At 33.7% G+C, this 17,344-nt stretch overlaps 2 protein-coding genes across 4 annotated transcripts; both read left to right on the top strand.

Annotated features, from left to right (window-relative positions):
- Positions 1-214: 214 nt before the first annotated feature.
- Positions 215-6,806, top strand: LOC134258761 (dynein regulatory complex subunit 2-like). 2 transcript variants are annotated; one of them, XM_062741343.1, is made up of 10 exons: positions 215-259; positions 1,311-1,483; positions 1,629-1,881; positions 2,966-3,189; positions 4,120-4,317; positions 4,422-4,499; positions 4,785-4,925; positions 5,029-5,181; positions 5,379-5,596; positions 5,808-6,806. In XM_062741343.1, the coding sequence occupies exons 2-10, from the start codon at positions 1,340-1,342 to the stop codon at positions 5,902-5,904; spliced, it is 1,506 nt and encodes a 501-aa protein (XP_062597327.1). In that variant the 5' UTR covers positions 215-259; positions 1,311-1,339; the 3' UTR covers positions 5,905-6,806. The 2 variants fall into 2 exon arrangements, with proteins under 2 accessions (XP_062597327.1, XP_062597326.1); XM_062741342.1 differs by lacking the exon at positions 215-259 and having other exon boundaries at positions 1,302-1,483.
- A 3,725-nt stretch (positions 6,807-10,531) lies between these two features.
- LOC134258760 (BRCA1-associated protein-like) lies at positions 10,532-16,585 on the top strand. Of its 2 annotated transcripts, none has more exons than XM_062741341.1 (14): positions 10,532-10,675; positions 10,812-10,976; positions 11,170-11,488; positions 12,335-12,445; positions 12,569-12,761; positions 12,989-13,054; positions 13,199-13,287; positions 13,409-13,484; positions 13,643-13,710; positions 13,803-13,983; positions 14,410-14,499; positions 14,607-14,720; positions 14,931-15,077; positions 16,009-16,585. In XM_062741341.1, exons 1-14 carry the CDS (start codon positions 10,594-10,596, stop codon positions 16,186-16,188), a joined length of 1,881 nt encoding a protein of 626 aa, XP_062597325.1. In that variant the 5' UTR covers positions 10,532-10,593; the 3' UTR covers positions 16,189-16,585. The 2 variants fall into 2 exon arrangements, with proteins under 2 accessions (XP_062597325.1, XP_062597324.1); XM_062741340.1 differs by having other exon boundaries at positions 11,155-11,488.
- The last annotated feature ends 759 nt before the right edge of the window (positions 16,586-17,344 follow it).

The following is a 17,344-nucleotide window of genomic DNA, read 5'->3' as shown; positions in this document are numbered from 1 at the left end:
GTTCTATAAAAAGCATTTCAACGCATGTAACTTCTTTTATTAATGAAGAGTTTAATGAAACATGGTTTGCTTTTAAAAACTATAAATATTGTGTAATTATAATTAATTTTATTTTGTTTTTAAACGAAAAAAATTATCCGGAAATATATATTCCTTTTTTGTAGTTTTTCTGATGTATAATTTCATAAAGCGTTTTAGTGCCCTTGTGTACTTGTATCCATGGTGTTTGGGAAAACGGGATTTTTTCTTTGCTGTTGAGGTAGTGATGCTTCTAATAACGTGATGATCTTTGCTTTAAAGGAATTTGGTTTTCTTGAAAACATGCGAACACACATTTTGATCTTTTTTTAATTTGAGTTTTTGTAACTATATTTTGAAACTTATGAACAATTAAGCATTTCTTAACTGAGGCAGAGGAAATTTGGGCGTAATATGTAAAAATAGGTGTAGATCTACATATTTATTAAGTTTATCAAGACCCAAGTACCTGTGCTTGGTTCAAGACGATTGTGATTTTTAAATTATAAACAGATTAAGTTTGAAATATGAATATAAGTGATGTACAACAACTAGTGCAACTTTAATATATGCCAAGAGTTTTACCTGTAACAAGAAAAGAAAAAAATGTATGGCTGGACTGGGAATTGAACCCAAGATGCCTGCATTACTAGTCAGGTGCTCTACTAATCTCAGCGAGATGGGTAGAGACTAAAATTTTTGTACATCAGACCAAAATTTTAGTCTCTATCTCGCTGAGATTATATATAGTGCTCTACTATATAACTAAGCTACCCAGGTCGATATCCACAGGCCAAACCAATACATTCCTCCCTCCTTAAATTGTCTTTGTCCTCAAAGACACAATCGAAGGTCTTATTAGCCCATGCCCCCTGGCAGAACTTTCACCTGCAAGTCCAGTAGTTGTCAACGGCACCAAAATGGCTGTACCGAAAATTCAACTCAGGACCCCTGCATCTATATTCAGATGTTCTATCAACTGAGCAACCCAGGCCAATTTCCACGGCCTAAACCATTGCATACCTAATAAGGTGCAAATAAGTTATGCATGGTAATAAACAGTTCGATCGAACAATTACACATCTGCATGTGTACCTAATAGGACACATCTTCTTGCTAAGTTCATGTGTTTTACGTGTAACAGTTATATTGTTACCAATTAAATCCATGACAGTACTAAGATTCAGCTGTAAAAAAAAAATGTACCTGGCTTTGATCATACCGGTATATTATGAAATCAAATTGTTAAGTTCACTGTCAGAATGATTTATTGCACACTTTTTATTTTTCAGAGAAAGGTTTTATTTTGACATAAGCAACTATGGGACCTAAAAAGAAGGGAAAGAAGTCTGGCAAACTTGCCAAAATGACAGAGGAAGAAAGAATGGCTTATGAAGAACAGAAAAACCTAGCAGAAGAAGAACTGAAAAAGAAGAAGGAAGATATGTTAACACAGTTTTTAAAAGTAAGAATTTAAAAAAAAAAAAGATAGTATGATTCATGAAATTGTGAACAAACTAAAATAGATAAAGAATGGAGAGTAATTAGATTAAATTGTACTGTACATTTTTTTTGTATCCATATCATAAAATATATTATTGCTTTAAAAGGATAAATTGGCCAAAGAGGAGAGAGCAACAAAGTTCAACATCAATAAGCTGAACCATCAATGGAGGAACATCATGAGAGAAAACAAGTCCAAAGAACTGAAAAAAGACCTGGAGATTCTCAGTCAGACATTTGAGAGAATCGTAGACAGGAAGGATGCCACCATTAAATCTCTAGCGAAGGATTTACAGGAGGCTGATGAACAATACTCTATGTCACTGAGAGCTCATCTACAAAATGTTGACAGTCTCATTGGTTTGTAAACAGTGTTGTATTTCAGCACACCATTGTTAAAATGGAAATTCATTTATCAACTATTAGCTGAGAAATATCTTGATATAATGGAATTTTACATGACTGTACTACCATATCCATTTAAAAATACATTGGACTACAAAACACACATTGATCTTTCAAAGTTTAAAGTCATTTTATGTAAATGCACTCATTTGAAAACTATCACTTATTCTACAAGCAAAATAACAAAAGGGTATGCACGAATGTTGGAATAAAGTTTACAACAAAAACAAATCGAACAATACTGTATAGCAGGTTAAAATCGCGGTCGGAAAAGATCGCGATTTGTTCAATTTTCAGCAAATCGCGGTCGTGTGTATTAGCGGAAAGGAAAAAACCATACATTTTTTTAACAGTACTTGCAAGCATTTTTCTTTAGGTATATATTGTGTGAACCTTTATTTTCAGTCTCTATCTTACGAAAGTCTGTTCTTGTATATAGCGCATATCAGACAGGAGAGGCAAGTCTATATATTGTGTCAATTTTGAGCCCGATTAAATAATAACGAAACACCGGACTGATCCCGATTTGAAGTCAAAATAATGTTACGCATTCAGAATATTTTTTATTTCCGAGGCCAAATAAAAAAATATATAGTAGTCAAATTGTTGAACTTTTAATCATATAATTGAAATTAATTAATTGTCTTTATAATTACCCTGTTTACTTCGCAAGTGCCTTGATTAAAGGTAATGACTGAGTGATACACACGGGTGAAATTATACAAGCTTGTTAATTACATTGCACGTTTACTAGATGGCAAACTACCGTAATCGTTAGCTATAGAAATTAATAAGCTTTACAAAACACCAACAACTACGTGTTTGTATACACTCTCATAATTATAATGACAGTCTACATCTAATCACAGATGATAATAAAATTTCAGTTTACCCTTATAAATCTTTTCAAGAATTATTCACTATATGTTGATTTCGCGGAATTTCTTTTTCCGCGAATATAGCGAATATTAACTCCGCGAGTTAATTTCCTGCTGTACAGTATACGTAAGTCTTATGTGTCTACATTTTTTATACATAGATCAACAGAAACTGAGGATTAACAGTCTACAGCACGAGTATGAGGAAGAGCTGGAAGTAATCCGCGAGGAGTTTGACACAGAGCGCGCCATTATGATTGATCAGCATGATGTGGAGATGAATGATGTAGCAGACATCTTGTTTGCCATGGAACAGAACTTCCAGGACAGAGAGAATGAGGCAAAGTCGGAATTCCAGAGCATGACAGATGAAATCAGAAATAAGGTAGATAACTCATGACAGATGACATCAGAAATAAGGTAGATAACTCATGACAGATGAAATCAGAAATAAGGTAGATAACTCATGACAGATGAAATCAGAAATAAGGTAGATAACTCATGACAGATGAAATCAGAAATAAGGTAGATAACTCATGACAGATGAAATCAGAAATAAGGTAGATAACTCATGACAGATAAAATCAGAAACAAGATAGATAACTCATGACAGATAAAATCAGAAATAAGGAAAATAACTCATGTCACATGACAGATGAAATCAAAAACAAGGTAGATAACTCATGTCACGTAAATAAAATCAGAAACAAGGTAGATAACTCGTCACATGACAGATGAAATCAGAATAAGGTAGATATCTCAGTCACATGATAAATTAAATCAGAAATAAGGTAAATAACTCATATCATACAGCAAATGAGATCAGAAATAAGGTAGATAACTCAGGTTTCACAACAAATAAAATCAGAAACAATGTAGATATATAACTCATGACAGGTGAAATCAGAAATAAGGTAGATAACTCTTCACATGATAAATGAGATCAGAAATAAGGTAGATAACTCATAGCACACAACAAATGAAATCAGGTAAGAGATAATTTTTGGGCATATCAGTGAGAATCAGAAATAAGGAGATAAGTCAAGTTTAGAACATGACAGACGAAATCAGAAACAAGGTAGAAATCAGAGATAAAGTATCTGCTTGACTGCATGGCGTCAATATTCTTCCATATGTATACATATCAATATTTTGAAGCATTCTACATGTTTAAATAATGAGTTTTAAAACAGGCTTATAAGTACAGAACCAGTACAATAAAATATCTATTTCAATTCATTCAGTTGAATTTCATTGAAAACATCTGTGAGACATAAAACATGTGCACGTAAATCTCTGTTTTCATTCATTATAGCACATGGAAGAGAAGCATGGTCTCCACCACACTTTGCAGGATAAACTGGAGTTTTACTGGAAGGAGTTCAGTAATGCTCTCAAAATGTATCAGGAAAACAACCAGGATCGTAAGCTCGCATTCGAGGAACTCAAAGCCAAGGACGATGATTCAGCTCAAGAAATAGACGCTCAGATGAGGAAACTCACTCGCATTTCAGTGCGTTGATTTTTTAAAATTGTTTATTAAAAATATAAATTATAATGAATTGTGTGAATACATTTAAAGTAGAATTGTTTGATAGGTTTGTGTTCTTTCTTTAGGAACAAATTTCTCAGCTGAAATCAAAAATGGCATCAAATGCCAAGGAGTGTGAGGAAAGAAATCGTCAGCTGAAAGAGGTTAGTACATGTATTTTATATGTAACTGGTACTTTAACAAAAACAAGATATAAACTTATGCTTGAATTTTAAATCTTTCACATAAAACTGTCATGGCAAACTAATTATTATCAGGGACCTATATACTACTCTAAGTATATAGGTCCCTGCTATTATCTTTAGAAAGAATAAACTTAATTGTGTTAAACTCTTATATATAAAACTATAGGCATGGTAAATTAACTACCATCTTTAGAGAGATCTACCTGAAGGATAATGTCATTGTTAAAAATTATATCTTTTTAGGAAAGAGAGAAGATGTTGGCACATTTCCAGCATTTAAAATCCCAGATGAATAAGATGAGAGATGGAGAGAGAGACAAGCTCACTAAGCTTACCCTGGAGAGTAACTCGGCCATTAAAGAACTGAAAAGACGTATAGAAAAGGTGACACCTTCGTACAATTATAGCATGCAGAGCACATGTCCATTATGAATGTAGTTTAATACTTATATATAAACTGAAGTTTCTTACATGTTTTATCTTACAGTTACAATGTATAATAAAATTGGGTGAGATGAGCCGTAAATTTGAGACAGAGGAAGAAAAAGTTCTTCCATTTTATGCCTCATCTTTGACACAGGAGGAACAAAATGATGTGAATACTGCTATTTTGGAGAAACCAAATGAGGAACTAGTGTCTGTAAGTCTGTAAATCATTAAGTGACAATTTTCTTATGATTGAAGCAGTTCCGGTAGCTTCAAATAAATGCTACAACATTAAATTCTGTGACTCATTTATTGGGTGTGTTATAACTAGTATCAAACTACATCATTTGATAAAAAAATACATACACTCATCTTAGGTATAAAATAAGAAAAAATGGAATTCTTTTTCAGGTGATGCATGAGTACAGTGCTCTGGAAAATTTCTGGAAGAGGTATAACAAAGTTGGCCTGGATAAGTTAGCTTTAGACAAGGAGAAACAGGGTCTGATGGTGGAAAACCAACAACTGAGGACCCTACTTAAACAGTACTTAGATGGAATCTCAGTCAACGACGAAATCCTCTCACAAGTCAACCCACTCTTCATTGTCAACAACAAGACAAATGTCAAGTAAGTCAACACAAGTCAAAGAAATCTTCTTCATAGATGCTGTAGAATTCTATCATCTTGTTTTCAACATATAGGTTTTTTTTGTTCAGGTTTTTAAAAAAAAATTTGAAAAAGATGGATGATTTTTCTGCAATTTAATTTTTTCCTCAAATTTTGATTTTTAAAAATTTCTTATAAATATCTTTGTCCTAAGTGTTTGTTTTATTTGCAGATTGAATGTCCCAGTAACCGACCCGCGAATTCGACGTCCTGTGGCCCAGACTGTCATCGAAGCTTCTCATGCCGTCAAAAATATCCTGCCTTCCTGAAAATCTTTTTTGTCCTCAGTTTTTATCATGAAACTCAGAAATACAGCACCTACACACTTGTTTACCAGTGTTGGCGTACTCATTAACTTATTAAGTGCTTTAAATTGTGATGTCTGTTTTGTTTACAAGGAATTCTGGTTTTACTTCAAGCATGTTTATGTATACATTACAATCTAGTTAATAGAGGACCAATGGTATTTACACTTAAATAATCCACAAGTATTAAGATCATGATCAAAAAGTAACTAATGTGTTCAATATAGAACTTATACTGTAGACTAAAGGATAACTTGCATAATACACTTGCCACTTGATACAGTCAGTATTCATTAGAAATGTTATAATTCCAGCATAATTTATTATACACAGTATTTAGTTATATTTCACAGTGCCAAATATCAGACATGCACTTTAATGATCTGAATTTATTTTTTGTATTGTTTTACTGTAGATTTTTTAAAAATCTTATTTATATTTTGCACATAAAGAACCTTTAATATGTACATCCCAAGTATTTTGAGTTGAGAGAGTTGTAAGAATCTTCAGAACTTATATCATTTGAAGAGAACTGCTTTATTGATTTATTTTCAAGAGTTTTTGCAAATATAACTTTTTTTAATCAGTGTAAGAGTGGATTTTTTTCCCCTGATGCTTTAATATAAAACCTTGCCACTGCTTGAGTTTGATTGCCATATATATCAACTGTGTTGGAACTTTCTTGCCGCTGTTCACTCTACAAAAGTGTGCTACATGTTACCTTCATCTATATTGTTTGTTTTAACTTGTTTTACATGTCTTTTTTGTTGTGTATCTGTTTTGTTGTGGTTTTTATACTTTTTTTTTCATTTATACAATATCATTTATTAACATAGATCTAATAAAGAAAAGAGTACTCCATTTTATATATTAGTCATTATTCCTAACAATTAATTCTTGGAAAACTTGGGTTTACTTGCTGATTTTTCAAGTTTGACAGAGACACGGTCGAGGAGGGGGTGTTTTTGGTACTGTTCTTTCATCTTGTATTTTAAAAAAAACCATTACTGAATGCAGTGGTCAGTCAACCACGGGTAGAGAGCATAATAGACAACAGATAATATCCACAGGGATAATGAACTAAAAAAAAGGTAAAGACATCAAGATATTATCATACCAGACCTGCCAACCAAAATTGATGCTGTGGGGGGTCATGACCCAACATTCAGAATTGAAATGTTGGGTCATAGCGCGCGGCGACATTTTTGTTGAGGTTTGAGTAACAAAATGCTCCCTAATTTTTAGGCATCAATGCAAACAGTCAAACACATGCATGTATATGTTATATTTTATTGCAGACTTAATTTTTACTTAGGACAGGTTACTTAAAATTGCTTGTATAAGAACACTTTCAGATTGATAGTAAGATTCAGATACTTTTAGTTCAATAGAATTTTTGCAAATTAAAAATTTAAAAAGTTTCTGGGAAACATTTGTTAGATTCTACAATAATTAATTTTCAACATCAGACCTGCCAACCAAAATTGATGCTGTGGGGGGTCATGACCCAACATTCAGAATTGAAATGTTGGGTCATAGCGCGCGGCGACATTTTTGTTGAGGTTTGAGTAACAAAATGCTCCCTAATTTTTAGGCATCAATGCAAACAGTCAAACACATGCATGTATATGTTATATTTTATTGCAGACTTAATTTTTACTTAGGACAGGTTACTTAAAATTGCTTGTATAAGAACACTTTCAGATTGATAGTAAGATTCAGATACTTTTAGTTCAATAGAATTTTTGCAAAGTTTTAAAAATTTAAAAAGTTTCTGGGAAACATTTGTTAGATTCTACAATAATTAATTTTCAACATATTACAGAATCAGAAAATTGTAATTAGACATTTAAATTGAAAGATTAATATTGAAAAATTGCTGCTGCAGGGGGTGGTGGTAAGAAATATGTGCCATCTAATTTCCTATTATTAATTTTAAAACACACACAAAAAAATCAAATGAATCAAATACTACAAAATAAATTATGAAGGATACCTAACACCCCAAACAAAAACTTAAAATCGTTAGAGTCATGGTGTGACTGACAAGTGGGTATTCCCTTGTCATAGCCATTTAACAAAGAAACACAACGTACAATACTACATTTTGGAAGGGGGGGGGGGGAATTCAATATTCTTCACGTTAGACCCTTTTGCTTTATCTTAATTAATATCATTTTCTTTTAACCACTACACTTAACAATAATTTCAATATACAAGAGCTGATAAAATCAGCTGATATATGAGAGCTGATAAAATCAGTTGTTATCAGTTATGCTTTGTAGTTTCGTTTTTTTACTTTCGTTTTTAAAAAAACGTTTATCATATCATTGTATTTAATTAATTAATTTCTGTTTTTAATAAAATGATATTTAATTGACCTCTAAATCTATGTGGTTCACCATGCATATACCCCTTCAAATGGTTACGTATAATCCCCTAAATGCTCCAGGCATATTACCTGTACAGCTGTGTCAATCTGCGATCAAGCGTGAAGTGATTTCCTGTGGCTAATTAACAGTTTTTTTAACACCTCGGCAAACAAAGATACTAATCTGTGTGCATTGAATAAACAAGATGTTCATATCCTGATTTATAAAACACAAATCGGAAATTTTAGGATGAATTTTCAGATCTTTCTTGTTAGACAAACATGCTTAATTAATATTGGGTCAAAAAATTTGGATGATCGATTTTGCGGGTGAAAACAATGACACGCCGCGGGTCATTATGAGTGGGGGTGAGAGGTCAATTTTGCGGGTGTGACCCACCGAATGCGGGTCACTTGGCAGGTCTGTCATACTGAAAGAAAAACTAGTGAGCTAATTGAGACATGATAGAAATAAAAAAAAAATGAAATTAAAGCAAGAAAAATGCATAGTATGAAAAAGTAGAGACTGATACCGTATAGCAGGTACATTTGGCTTAGCTTATATTTACTACAAGCAAAGGTACGTGTATGCCAATAATTTCGGCGTAACTTTTTTTGGTAGACACCTGTTCAATGACGCTGTAAAAGAAAGGAAGTTCATATTTTGAATGAGTTATCCGTACGTTTGATTTACATTTGATAACGATTCACACAGGAGTTTTTGTAAATTAAACTAATACTAGATGAAAGATGTTACATGTAGTACATTGTTATACAGATCAAAGTAAACTTCTTTTCGTTAATAAGTACTTATACGCAAGGGTGCAAATTTGGTCGAGGCTTGCAAATTTAGGAGCCTCAACTGAGCGATTAAAATTTTAGAGGAATGCTTCATAACCGCTAAAATAAACCAAAATTAACACCCCGTAAAAAGTTCCCGCTATACGGCATTATGGGGTGGGGGTATAAATATAAGAATTCTTTAAAAACAGGTACTGTAAAATAACATTTTCGTGCAGTCAATTTTTTCATGATTTGAAAAAAGACTATGTTTGTTTAAGTAATGAGAGTTGATTTCGTGGATGAAGGATTGCTGAAATATATGTATACATATGACATTTTACAATTCATGATGGACATGAATTTGTGGGCCACTATATCTTAATTCATAATTCGAGAATAACGATTTAAAATTCAACCCCACAATATATTTTTTACATATTTCCAAAGTACAGTATGTTTTTCTTTTCACTGTTAGTGTGACACTGAGATTCACAGGATCAGGAGTGAGTAAAGAAAAGTATTTAAACGTAAATAATTTTGTACTACTGAAAATGCAAAAATGTTTGTAAATGTAAAGAACTACGAATGCTGGTTAAATCTCGATTCCCGACTACATTTTACGCTCATCTAATTCAATATCACATGCATTTTATCATTGAAACATAGATGATTATATAAAGAATAGTTACGTGTAATTAGTAATTGATTTATTTATTTAAAAGCAGCATGAAAAAGTAAATTGATTTTTTTTTTCTTTTTACAACTCTTATTCACGAGGGAGGGGGGTGTTAAAAATTTATCCTTTAAATTCAGGCTTTAAAAAAATACCATATGTTGAAATAGGAATGGAAATGGGTAAGATTATACGTATAAAATGTATAATATCAATAAAATACATATTTTAAATTTGTTGTGTCAATTGAAATCAGAAAGACATGAACATTTTTGCTGTTTTTGTCTGTAACATAGCCCCCTGTGAAAGCGGCACACACACACAAAAAGTTTTGGTATAATTTTGTGATGAACTCCATAATCCATGTACCTGTGAAAGGAAATTTTTGTTTCAGTGGGGCGAAAGATGCTTTTAGAAACATGTTCCTTTTTTCCGTTGATTTCAAGGGAAAAAAAAAAAAAAAAAAAAATTTACCAAACTTATAGACTGAAGTTCTGTATCTCATTTTCCTAATAAGCTATATTTTATGAAAAATCACATGAATATCTCTATATTTGAATACGTTAAATTTTGAAAAATGACTTGGAGGGAGGCGGTAGAACAATAGTGTCGTTGGAAGTTATTTGAAATTACCCCAGTTTACCATATTATCCAAGATTCAAGTGCTTGTGATCAATCCGGATATTGTTTGTCTGACCGTTGGTTTCTTAATTTTATATTTACTGGAACTCTCTTGTGTACGAAAAGTAAACTTAAGACAGAAATCATCGAAAGTCGGAAAAAGATGCTGAATTTGGGAATTTTGTAAATTTACTGATGTTTTCCAATGTCTGAGTCGATATCCTTGGTAGTCTTACGACTCGAAATCGAGACTGGATTTCCCCTTACCACAGATTTAGAGTATAGAGGTATTTATCATGAATAGCTGATTTTTTTTTTTTTTGGTATAACGTTAACCACACTTATTTATCTGTCTTCAAACCTTTCATACTAAAGGAAATTCGTCGGTATCTAGGTAAGGTGTCTTAAACATTATTTCTCTAGCACCAGATTTTGAAATACTTGGTGAGAGGGAGGCAGCAAAACACAAAGCCAGTTACGCCGAGGCAGCTTGCAGCTCTAAACAGGATTTTTCTCGAGACCTGTTGATTCAGAAGTGCAGAGGAGAGAGGATACTAACAGATCTGACAATAGAGACTTACTTAAATGGTTTGTCAATTTATAAACAACGTTATCAAAGACATTCGACAATGTCATCACTTTAATATGAATAAAAAAGGAAATATTTACAATGAGTAGCCAAGTACATTCAAGCATAAAATCTAAGAGCTTGATATATAAGTTTGTTGCATTTTTCAAGTTTTTGAAATGCTCCTTATTCTTTTAGACATGAATAACCAAGCGGAAAAAAACTGGAATCCTATGGAAAAGAACAATACAGAGACTAAATCAAAGAACCCAGACATTGGTGCCTTTTCTCGGGAAGGCTCCATTACATCTAATGCGTCAACCTCCAGTGGAGAGAAAGCGGCATCAAAGGAGGTGTGTTTCCAGCCTATTGATGATAGCGATGACAGCCCTATGCCAAGCCAGAGGGGGGAAAGGCCACACAGTGGGGGGAGGATAAGGGGCAGCCCCCATGATTCTCCCACAATACAATTCTTCTCTGGGAACCCTATGGTTGAGAGGACATGTGGGATTTTACATCTGTACAAAGACAAGTAAGTCTTATAAACTATTCAATGTCCACAGGTCATATATTATACATTTATTACATGGCTTGGAGGGCAGCATACCAGATTATTTGCCCCAAGGTGACAGGAAAGCCCTGGAGTGTAATTTCGGCATCGGGCGACATAACACTCCATGGCTTTCCTGTCACCGAGGGGCAAATATTCTGGTATTGCTGTGCGAGAATGAAGCCATGTAATATATGGTATATAACATTTTTAAACATTGAACCCTAATCGATCATCAAACATTTATTGAACACTATGTATGTACGCATGTATGTTGGGTATAATTCCGAAATATCCCGTCCTGTTTCATTTCAGAATGTTTTCAGTATGCTGACATTTGTGTTGATAACCTTTGTTGTATTTAAGGATTTTTTCTCCTCAATTAAATTATCTAATTCCTCTGAATTCAAATAAACAAATCGCAGACGTTGTCCCAAATTTTTAATTTTCGCAGAACTTTTACGTTTGCTTAGCAACTGCCTCTGTGAATTTTGAACCCGACGTATTTAATATGCAGAATGATTGCCTGTGAGGGAACATACCTGTGTTCAGGAGGGCAATATAACTGTTTCCGGTGAAATATAACTATATCCGGCGTGATTAAGCAGTTTTTCAGGATGTATGAATAAAAATATTATATCTGTGATATAATGAGAAAATTATTCAAAAATGTTGTATTTTCTGTTAGATTAAAATTAGAAAGTAAACACTGTAACTATAATTATAATGTATGCATTTTAATGAAATGGTTTCAGTGGTGTACAGATAACATATGCTCACCAGAACCCCCAAATATCCATGTTCCCAGTATGTTGACATTTTTTGCAGTAAGAAGACATCCCTGAAGGATGAAGTTCCAAGGAGTGAACTGATTTGTATGTTAGCAGTACCAGCAGCGTACACGATCCATGATCTGGTTAAATTCACTGCCCCTGTTGTGTAAGTAAGACACACAAGACTGTCAGTGACAGATTGTTCAGTTTCAGTTTGAAAAGCATGACTTTGAATTTGAACCAAACATGTTTTCTGTTGTTTTATGAGTAAAGAAATCCTATATTGTAGTGAGGGTATTGAGTACATGAGAATTATCAGAGATTCCACCCCTAACCAGTATATGGTTCTTATAAAGTTCCACAAACAGAGACTGGCTGATGAATTCTTTAATACGTACAACAATGTGTCCTTCAACTCCATAGAACCAGACATTTGTCAGCTTATCTATGTAGCCAAGGTGGAAGTCATGAAGGACTCAGAGGTAGGTAGCAAGTACTCATCATGTGTCAGTAATTTACCATGTATTATCAGTAATAATGAGAGAGAAGGCTGGATCTATCTGATTTAAAAACAGTCCATCAATTTACCTGGTGTCTTTGATTTTCTTATAGATGGTGTCCTGGAGTATGTTGCATAAAAATGTTTTTAGATTAAATTTAGTTTCCAGTGTGTTTTGAAATAGACTGATTTTGGGATTTTTATTTTCAGGGAGCTTGTTTACCGGTGGCTGGTCTGACAGAGCTTCCTAATTGCCCTGTGTGTCTGGACAGAATGGTACAAGAAGTTACCCCAATTATTCTTTAAGTAGAGTAACAATTCAAATCATATATCTTGCTCCCCAAGGAGCAAATAATTTTTTTGTTAAAAAAAGTAAATTAAAAAGTGCTTCTCAATTGTCAGCTAGTTGTTCTTTTGCAGGATGAATCTGTGGATGGCACCCCAGTGTTAACGATTTTGTGCAATCACACATTTCATGTCAACTGTCTGGCAAAGTGGGGAGACACCAGGTGAGATTTAACTAATTAATGATGTCCTCATATTACCAGTGTATACATGTAAAGTCCTCATAATACCTAGTGTGCATGGGAATCAGGAATACGAGTGAGACTGTATTTATGTGAATTGTAGTTGTCCAGTTTGTCGGTACTGCCAGACCCCCGAGGAAACAGCTGACCAACGCTGTATGACCTGTGGCTCCCAGGAGGTCAGTAATCACTCTAAATACTGAAAATTAGAATTTTATACTAGTATTTAGTATTTATATGAATTTTGAATTAACTGTAGAGCAAAGCATGTTTTTTCCTTATAAATTCTGCATTTTAAAATTTGTTTGAAGATATACATTTATATGATTACTTGCAGAGTTTATGGATTTGTTTAGTTTGTGGGAACATTGGATGTGGAAGATATGTTGACCTACATGCATACAAGTAAGAGGCAAGCTGTATTCAGTTTTTGTGATTTTGTTGAAAAACAGTTGAGAATGATAAAAGTTATTAGAATTTGTTATCTTCTATTTAAGACATTTTCAAGAAACACAGCACACATATGCCATGCAGTTAGGTAACAGTAGAGTGTGGGATTACGTTGGGGATAATTTTGTTCATCGTTTGGTTCAGAGTAAAGGTGATGGTAAACTGGTAGCTGTGGAGGACCAGCAAAGCTCAGAAATGGATGGGAAGGCTGACTCTCTATCGTTGGAGGTAAGAAGAGTCCAACATTTTAACTTTACTTTTTTATATTCTAATCCTGATATTCTGATTCTCATGGACTCGAGATTCGAGTTGCTCCACATTTTGAAGAAAGTTAACTCGTTTAAAACCAGTTATTGAGCCAGATTTTTGAGCAACCAGTCTAGGTGTCAGTCTAGTTGCCCTGACTGATAGAATTTGACTAAACTTCAAATTTACATGCAAATTAAGATAAGTTCTAAATGTAGTGCTGTTTTTTTTCTGAGAATGAATACATGTATGAGTATATCTTTGCCAAATGATATGATTCAAAAGTAAATCATTCAATATGCCTTAACATTTTTATGTAAAATATATTTTGCTATTATGGTAAATAATTCTCAGTTGATTTTTCTGACAAGTACTGGTTGAAACATCTTGTATATACTTATTTTTTAGTACACATATCTCTTGACAAGTCAACTTGAACAACAACGGAAATATTTTGAGCAGAAAATGGCACAAGTGGAGAAGAGTGCCCAAGAAAGAGTAAGATTTTTTATAACTCATAGGTCAAGGTCAAAATTATTACTTGAAATATGGTAGACCATAAAATCTCTGTAGTACTTTTTTTTTAAATTAAATAATATTTTCAGGCTGACATCTTGGATGTAAAATATAAAGCTGCTACAGAGGATTTAGAGAGAGTAAAAGTTGAACAACAAGCTTTAAATAAGGAAAAACAGGCTGTGGAAAAAAAGTGTTCACATGTAAGTAAGCCATTGTTGCAAAGTTGATATCAATGAAGAATTGCTATTATGAAATTAATTTTAAAAAGGAATGTACAAAGATGATAAACATGCTCTGTAAATAGATGTACAAATGTTATATTTATGTTAAGTGGATCTAAAAATAACAACAGTAGGTTGGGAGAAACAGAGATAATGTGAACAAGCTTTGTATTTGATTTTTCCCATCAGCTGCACAGTCGACTGACATCGGCTCTGAAGGATCTACAGGAGGAAAAACAAATGAACAAGTGTCTGTTAGAGAACCAGCAGGTCTGGCAGAAAAAGGTCACGGTGTTAGAGAGTCAGGTCCAGGACCTCTCACAAAACAAGGAACAGGTAAGTCTCTATAGTCTCTATAGCAGAAAAAGGTCACAGTGTTAGAGAGTCAGGTCCAGGACCTCTCACAAAACAAGGAACAGGTAAGTCTCTATAGTCACTATAGCAGAAAAAGGTCACAGTAATAGAGAGTCACACAAAACAAGGAACAAGTAAGTCTCTATACCAGAAAAAGGTCACAGTGTTAGAGAATCAGGTCCAGGACCTGTCACAAAACAAGGAACAGGTAAGTCTCTATAGTCTCTATAGCAGAAAAAGGTCACAATGTTAGAGAGTCATGTTCAGGACCTCTCACAAAACAAGGAACAGGTAAGTCTCTATAGTCACTATAGCAGAAAAAGGTCACAGTAATAGAGAGTCACACAAAACAAGGAACAAGTAAGTCTCTATAGTCTCTATAGCAGAAAAAGGTCACAGTGTTAGAGAATCAGGTCCAGGACCTGTCACAAAACAAGGAACAGGTAACTCTCTATAGTCTCTAAAGCAGAAAAAGGTCACAATATTAAGTCAGATCCAGGACCTCTCACAAAACAAGAAACAGGTTAGTCTCTATAGTCTCTATAGCAGAAAAAGGTCACAGTAATAGAGAGTCACACAAAACAAGGAACAAGTAAGTCTTGTCTTTTTCTGTCATTTTATTCTTTATCCTTAAGACAAATGCATAAAATATAATGTCAAAATCTGTATTGTAAAGCGCTTTGAGAAGCATTTATGCTAGAAAGGCGCTTTATAAAAACAATCATTATTATTATTATTATATTTAAACGAGGAAGGATTTAAAAGGCATTCAGTAGTCTTCATGATGATTACTTTACATTATATACATGTACTCTATTAGGCCAGAATGCATCTTGATGGGTTAATTTCACATTATGTTTAATAAACATTTAGATTTATTAAAGAAAACAAATCAATTTCTGTGGTTTTTCAGGAAATTCAGGAGTTGAGGGAGCAGTTACGAGATGTGATGTTTTACATGGGAGCTCAGCAGAAGCTGTCTGAGACCTCAGAAGTGTCCCAGACAGAACTAGAGCAGAGTCAGGTCATAGTCGGGGCATCTGGAAACAGCCCCTCCCCGCGCTCCAAAAAAGGCAGGAAAAAGGAGAGGTGAACAGGTGCCCCCCACAGAAGAGCAAGTCCTTCATTTTCTGCAATATTTCTCTGTGATGTGATGCCCTCACAAAAAAAAAAATCCAAACTCAAGAAGCAGAATATTCCAACCGTTTTCTGTAGTTTGTGTCTTATACAAGAGTGCTCATGGAGCAGATTTTATTTCAAGTGTTCAAGCCTGATGTTATTTTAATTGCTGAACAAAGATTCATTAATCTGAACACTTCTTGTCCACTATATTGTATAGACAGCTTTGTTGTTGTTTTTTATTTCTGTATGTCAGTATGTTGATTGTATGTCTGTGACGTATTTCATTACAAACTGTTTGCCTGGAGCAAAGAGAAACTGCCAAATAGAGTCTGTGATTTATATGATTAAAACAATTCATCTACATCTTTGTCATCATCTTTAGTGTTTTCTGACAAACACAACTAAATGATTTTGATTTAGAAAAAAGTGGGTCTATTTCCTCTTTCCTATTCAAGGCCATTTCCAACCTCTACATCATAAGCAGCAACATATATTCAAATTGGGATATTTCAGATAAAGATTTCAAAGTTAGGGCAAGTCTCAAAGGGAGTTCTTTAACTTTAGCTGGCTACTCATCAAAAAAAATATACCGGTATAAGAAGCAGTGCAAATTTTAAGAGCCAGGCAAATTCTTTTAGTTGCCAACTCTATAAATTGTAATGTAATTCTAATGATTGTACTTCAGCTGATATCATGACAACATACCTGTTCAAGTATCACATGGGGAAAAAGTTTCCTTACAAGAATTTTAATAAAGACTTAAGTAGTCAAAAAAAATCCCTGTTATTAAATTTTAAATCTATTATATCAGCACTGGGATATACCCATCACATTCGTTACACCTGACTGCTTTATTGACACGGATATGGGCATAGAATGGAAACGTGTTCCTGCTGGTTATCTTGCATTGATTGCATTCTATTGCAGTTATTGTGTTCGTATACTGCACTGACCTGTGAATCTTGTAAGGTTTTTATGATGAGCCGAAGGCTTGAGCTTTTCTGAACATTTTGCGAAATTAAAACCACTCCAATTTTGACCAAACTTAGTACAAAGATTTTAAATTGTTAAAATAAAGGGCCAAGTCCCCTCACAAGGGGAGATAATCAAGAAAAGACGAAAATAGG

Source organism: Saccostrea cucullata, unplaced genomic scaffold, assembly GCF_032062105.1.
Source record: "Saccostrea cucullata isolate Sc308-1 unplaced genomic scaffold, CSIRO_AGI_Scuc_v1 ctg27, whole genome shotgun sequence".
NCBI classification, from domain to species: Eukaryota; Metazoa; Mollusca; class Bivalvia; order Ostreida; family Ostreidae; genus Saccostrea; species Saccostrea cuccullata.
Note: the sequence above shows the minus strand (reverse complement) of the source record. Positions and strands in the feature narration are given on the sequence as shown.

What these genes read in the sequence shown, in the direction of transcription:
- LOC134258761 (XM_062741343.1), top strand. Translation starts at nt 1,340, where the DNA reads ATGGGACCTAAAAAGAAGGGAAAGAAGTCTGGCAAACTTGCCAAAATG. An exon ending in GGAAACTCACTCGCATTTCA is followed by an intron (nt 4,318 to 4,421) that starts GTGCGTTGATTT and finishes TTCTTTCTTTAG; the next exon opens with GAACAAATTTCTCAGCTGAA. An exon ending in AACAACAAGACAAATGTCAA is followed by an intron (nt 5,597 to 5,807) that starts GTAAGTCAACAC and finishes TTTTATTTGCAG; the next exon opens with ATTGAATGTCCCAGTAACCG.
- LOC134258760 (XM_062741340.1), top strand. Translation starts at nt 10,594, where the DNA reads ATGTCTGAGTCGATATCCTTGGTAGTCTTACGACTCGAAATCGAGACT. An exon ending in GCAAAGTGGGGAGACACCAG is followed by an intron (nt 13,288 to 13,408) that starts GTGAGATTTAAC and finishes TGTGAATTGTAG; the next exon opens with TTGTCCAGTTTGTCGGTACT. An exon ending in AGAAGAGTGCCCAAGAAAGA is followed by an intron (nt 14,500 to 14,606) that starts GTAAGATTTTTT and finishes TAATATTTTCAG; the next exon opens with GCTGACATCTTGGATGTAAA.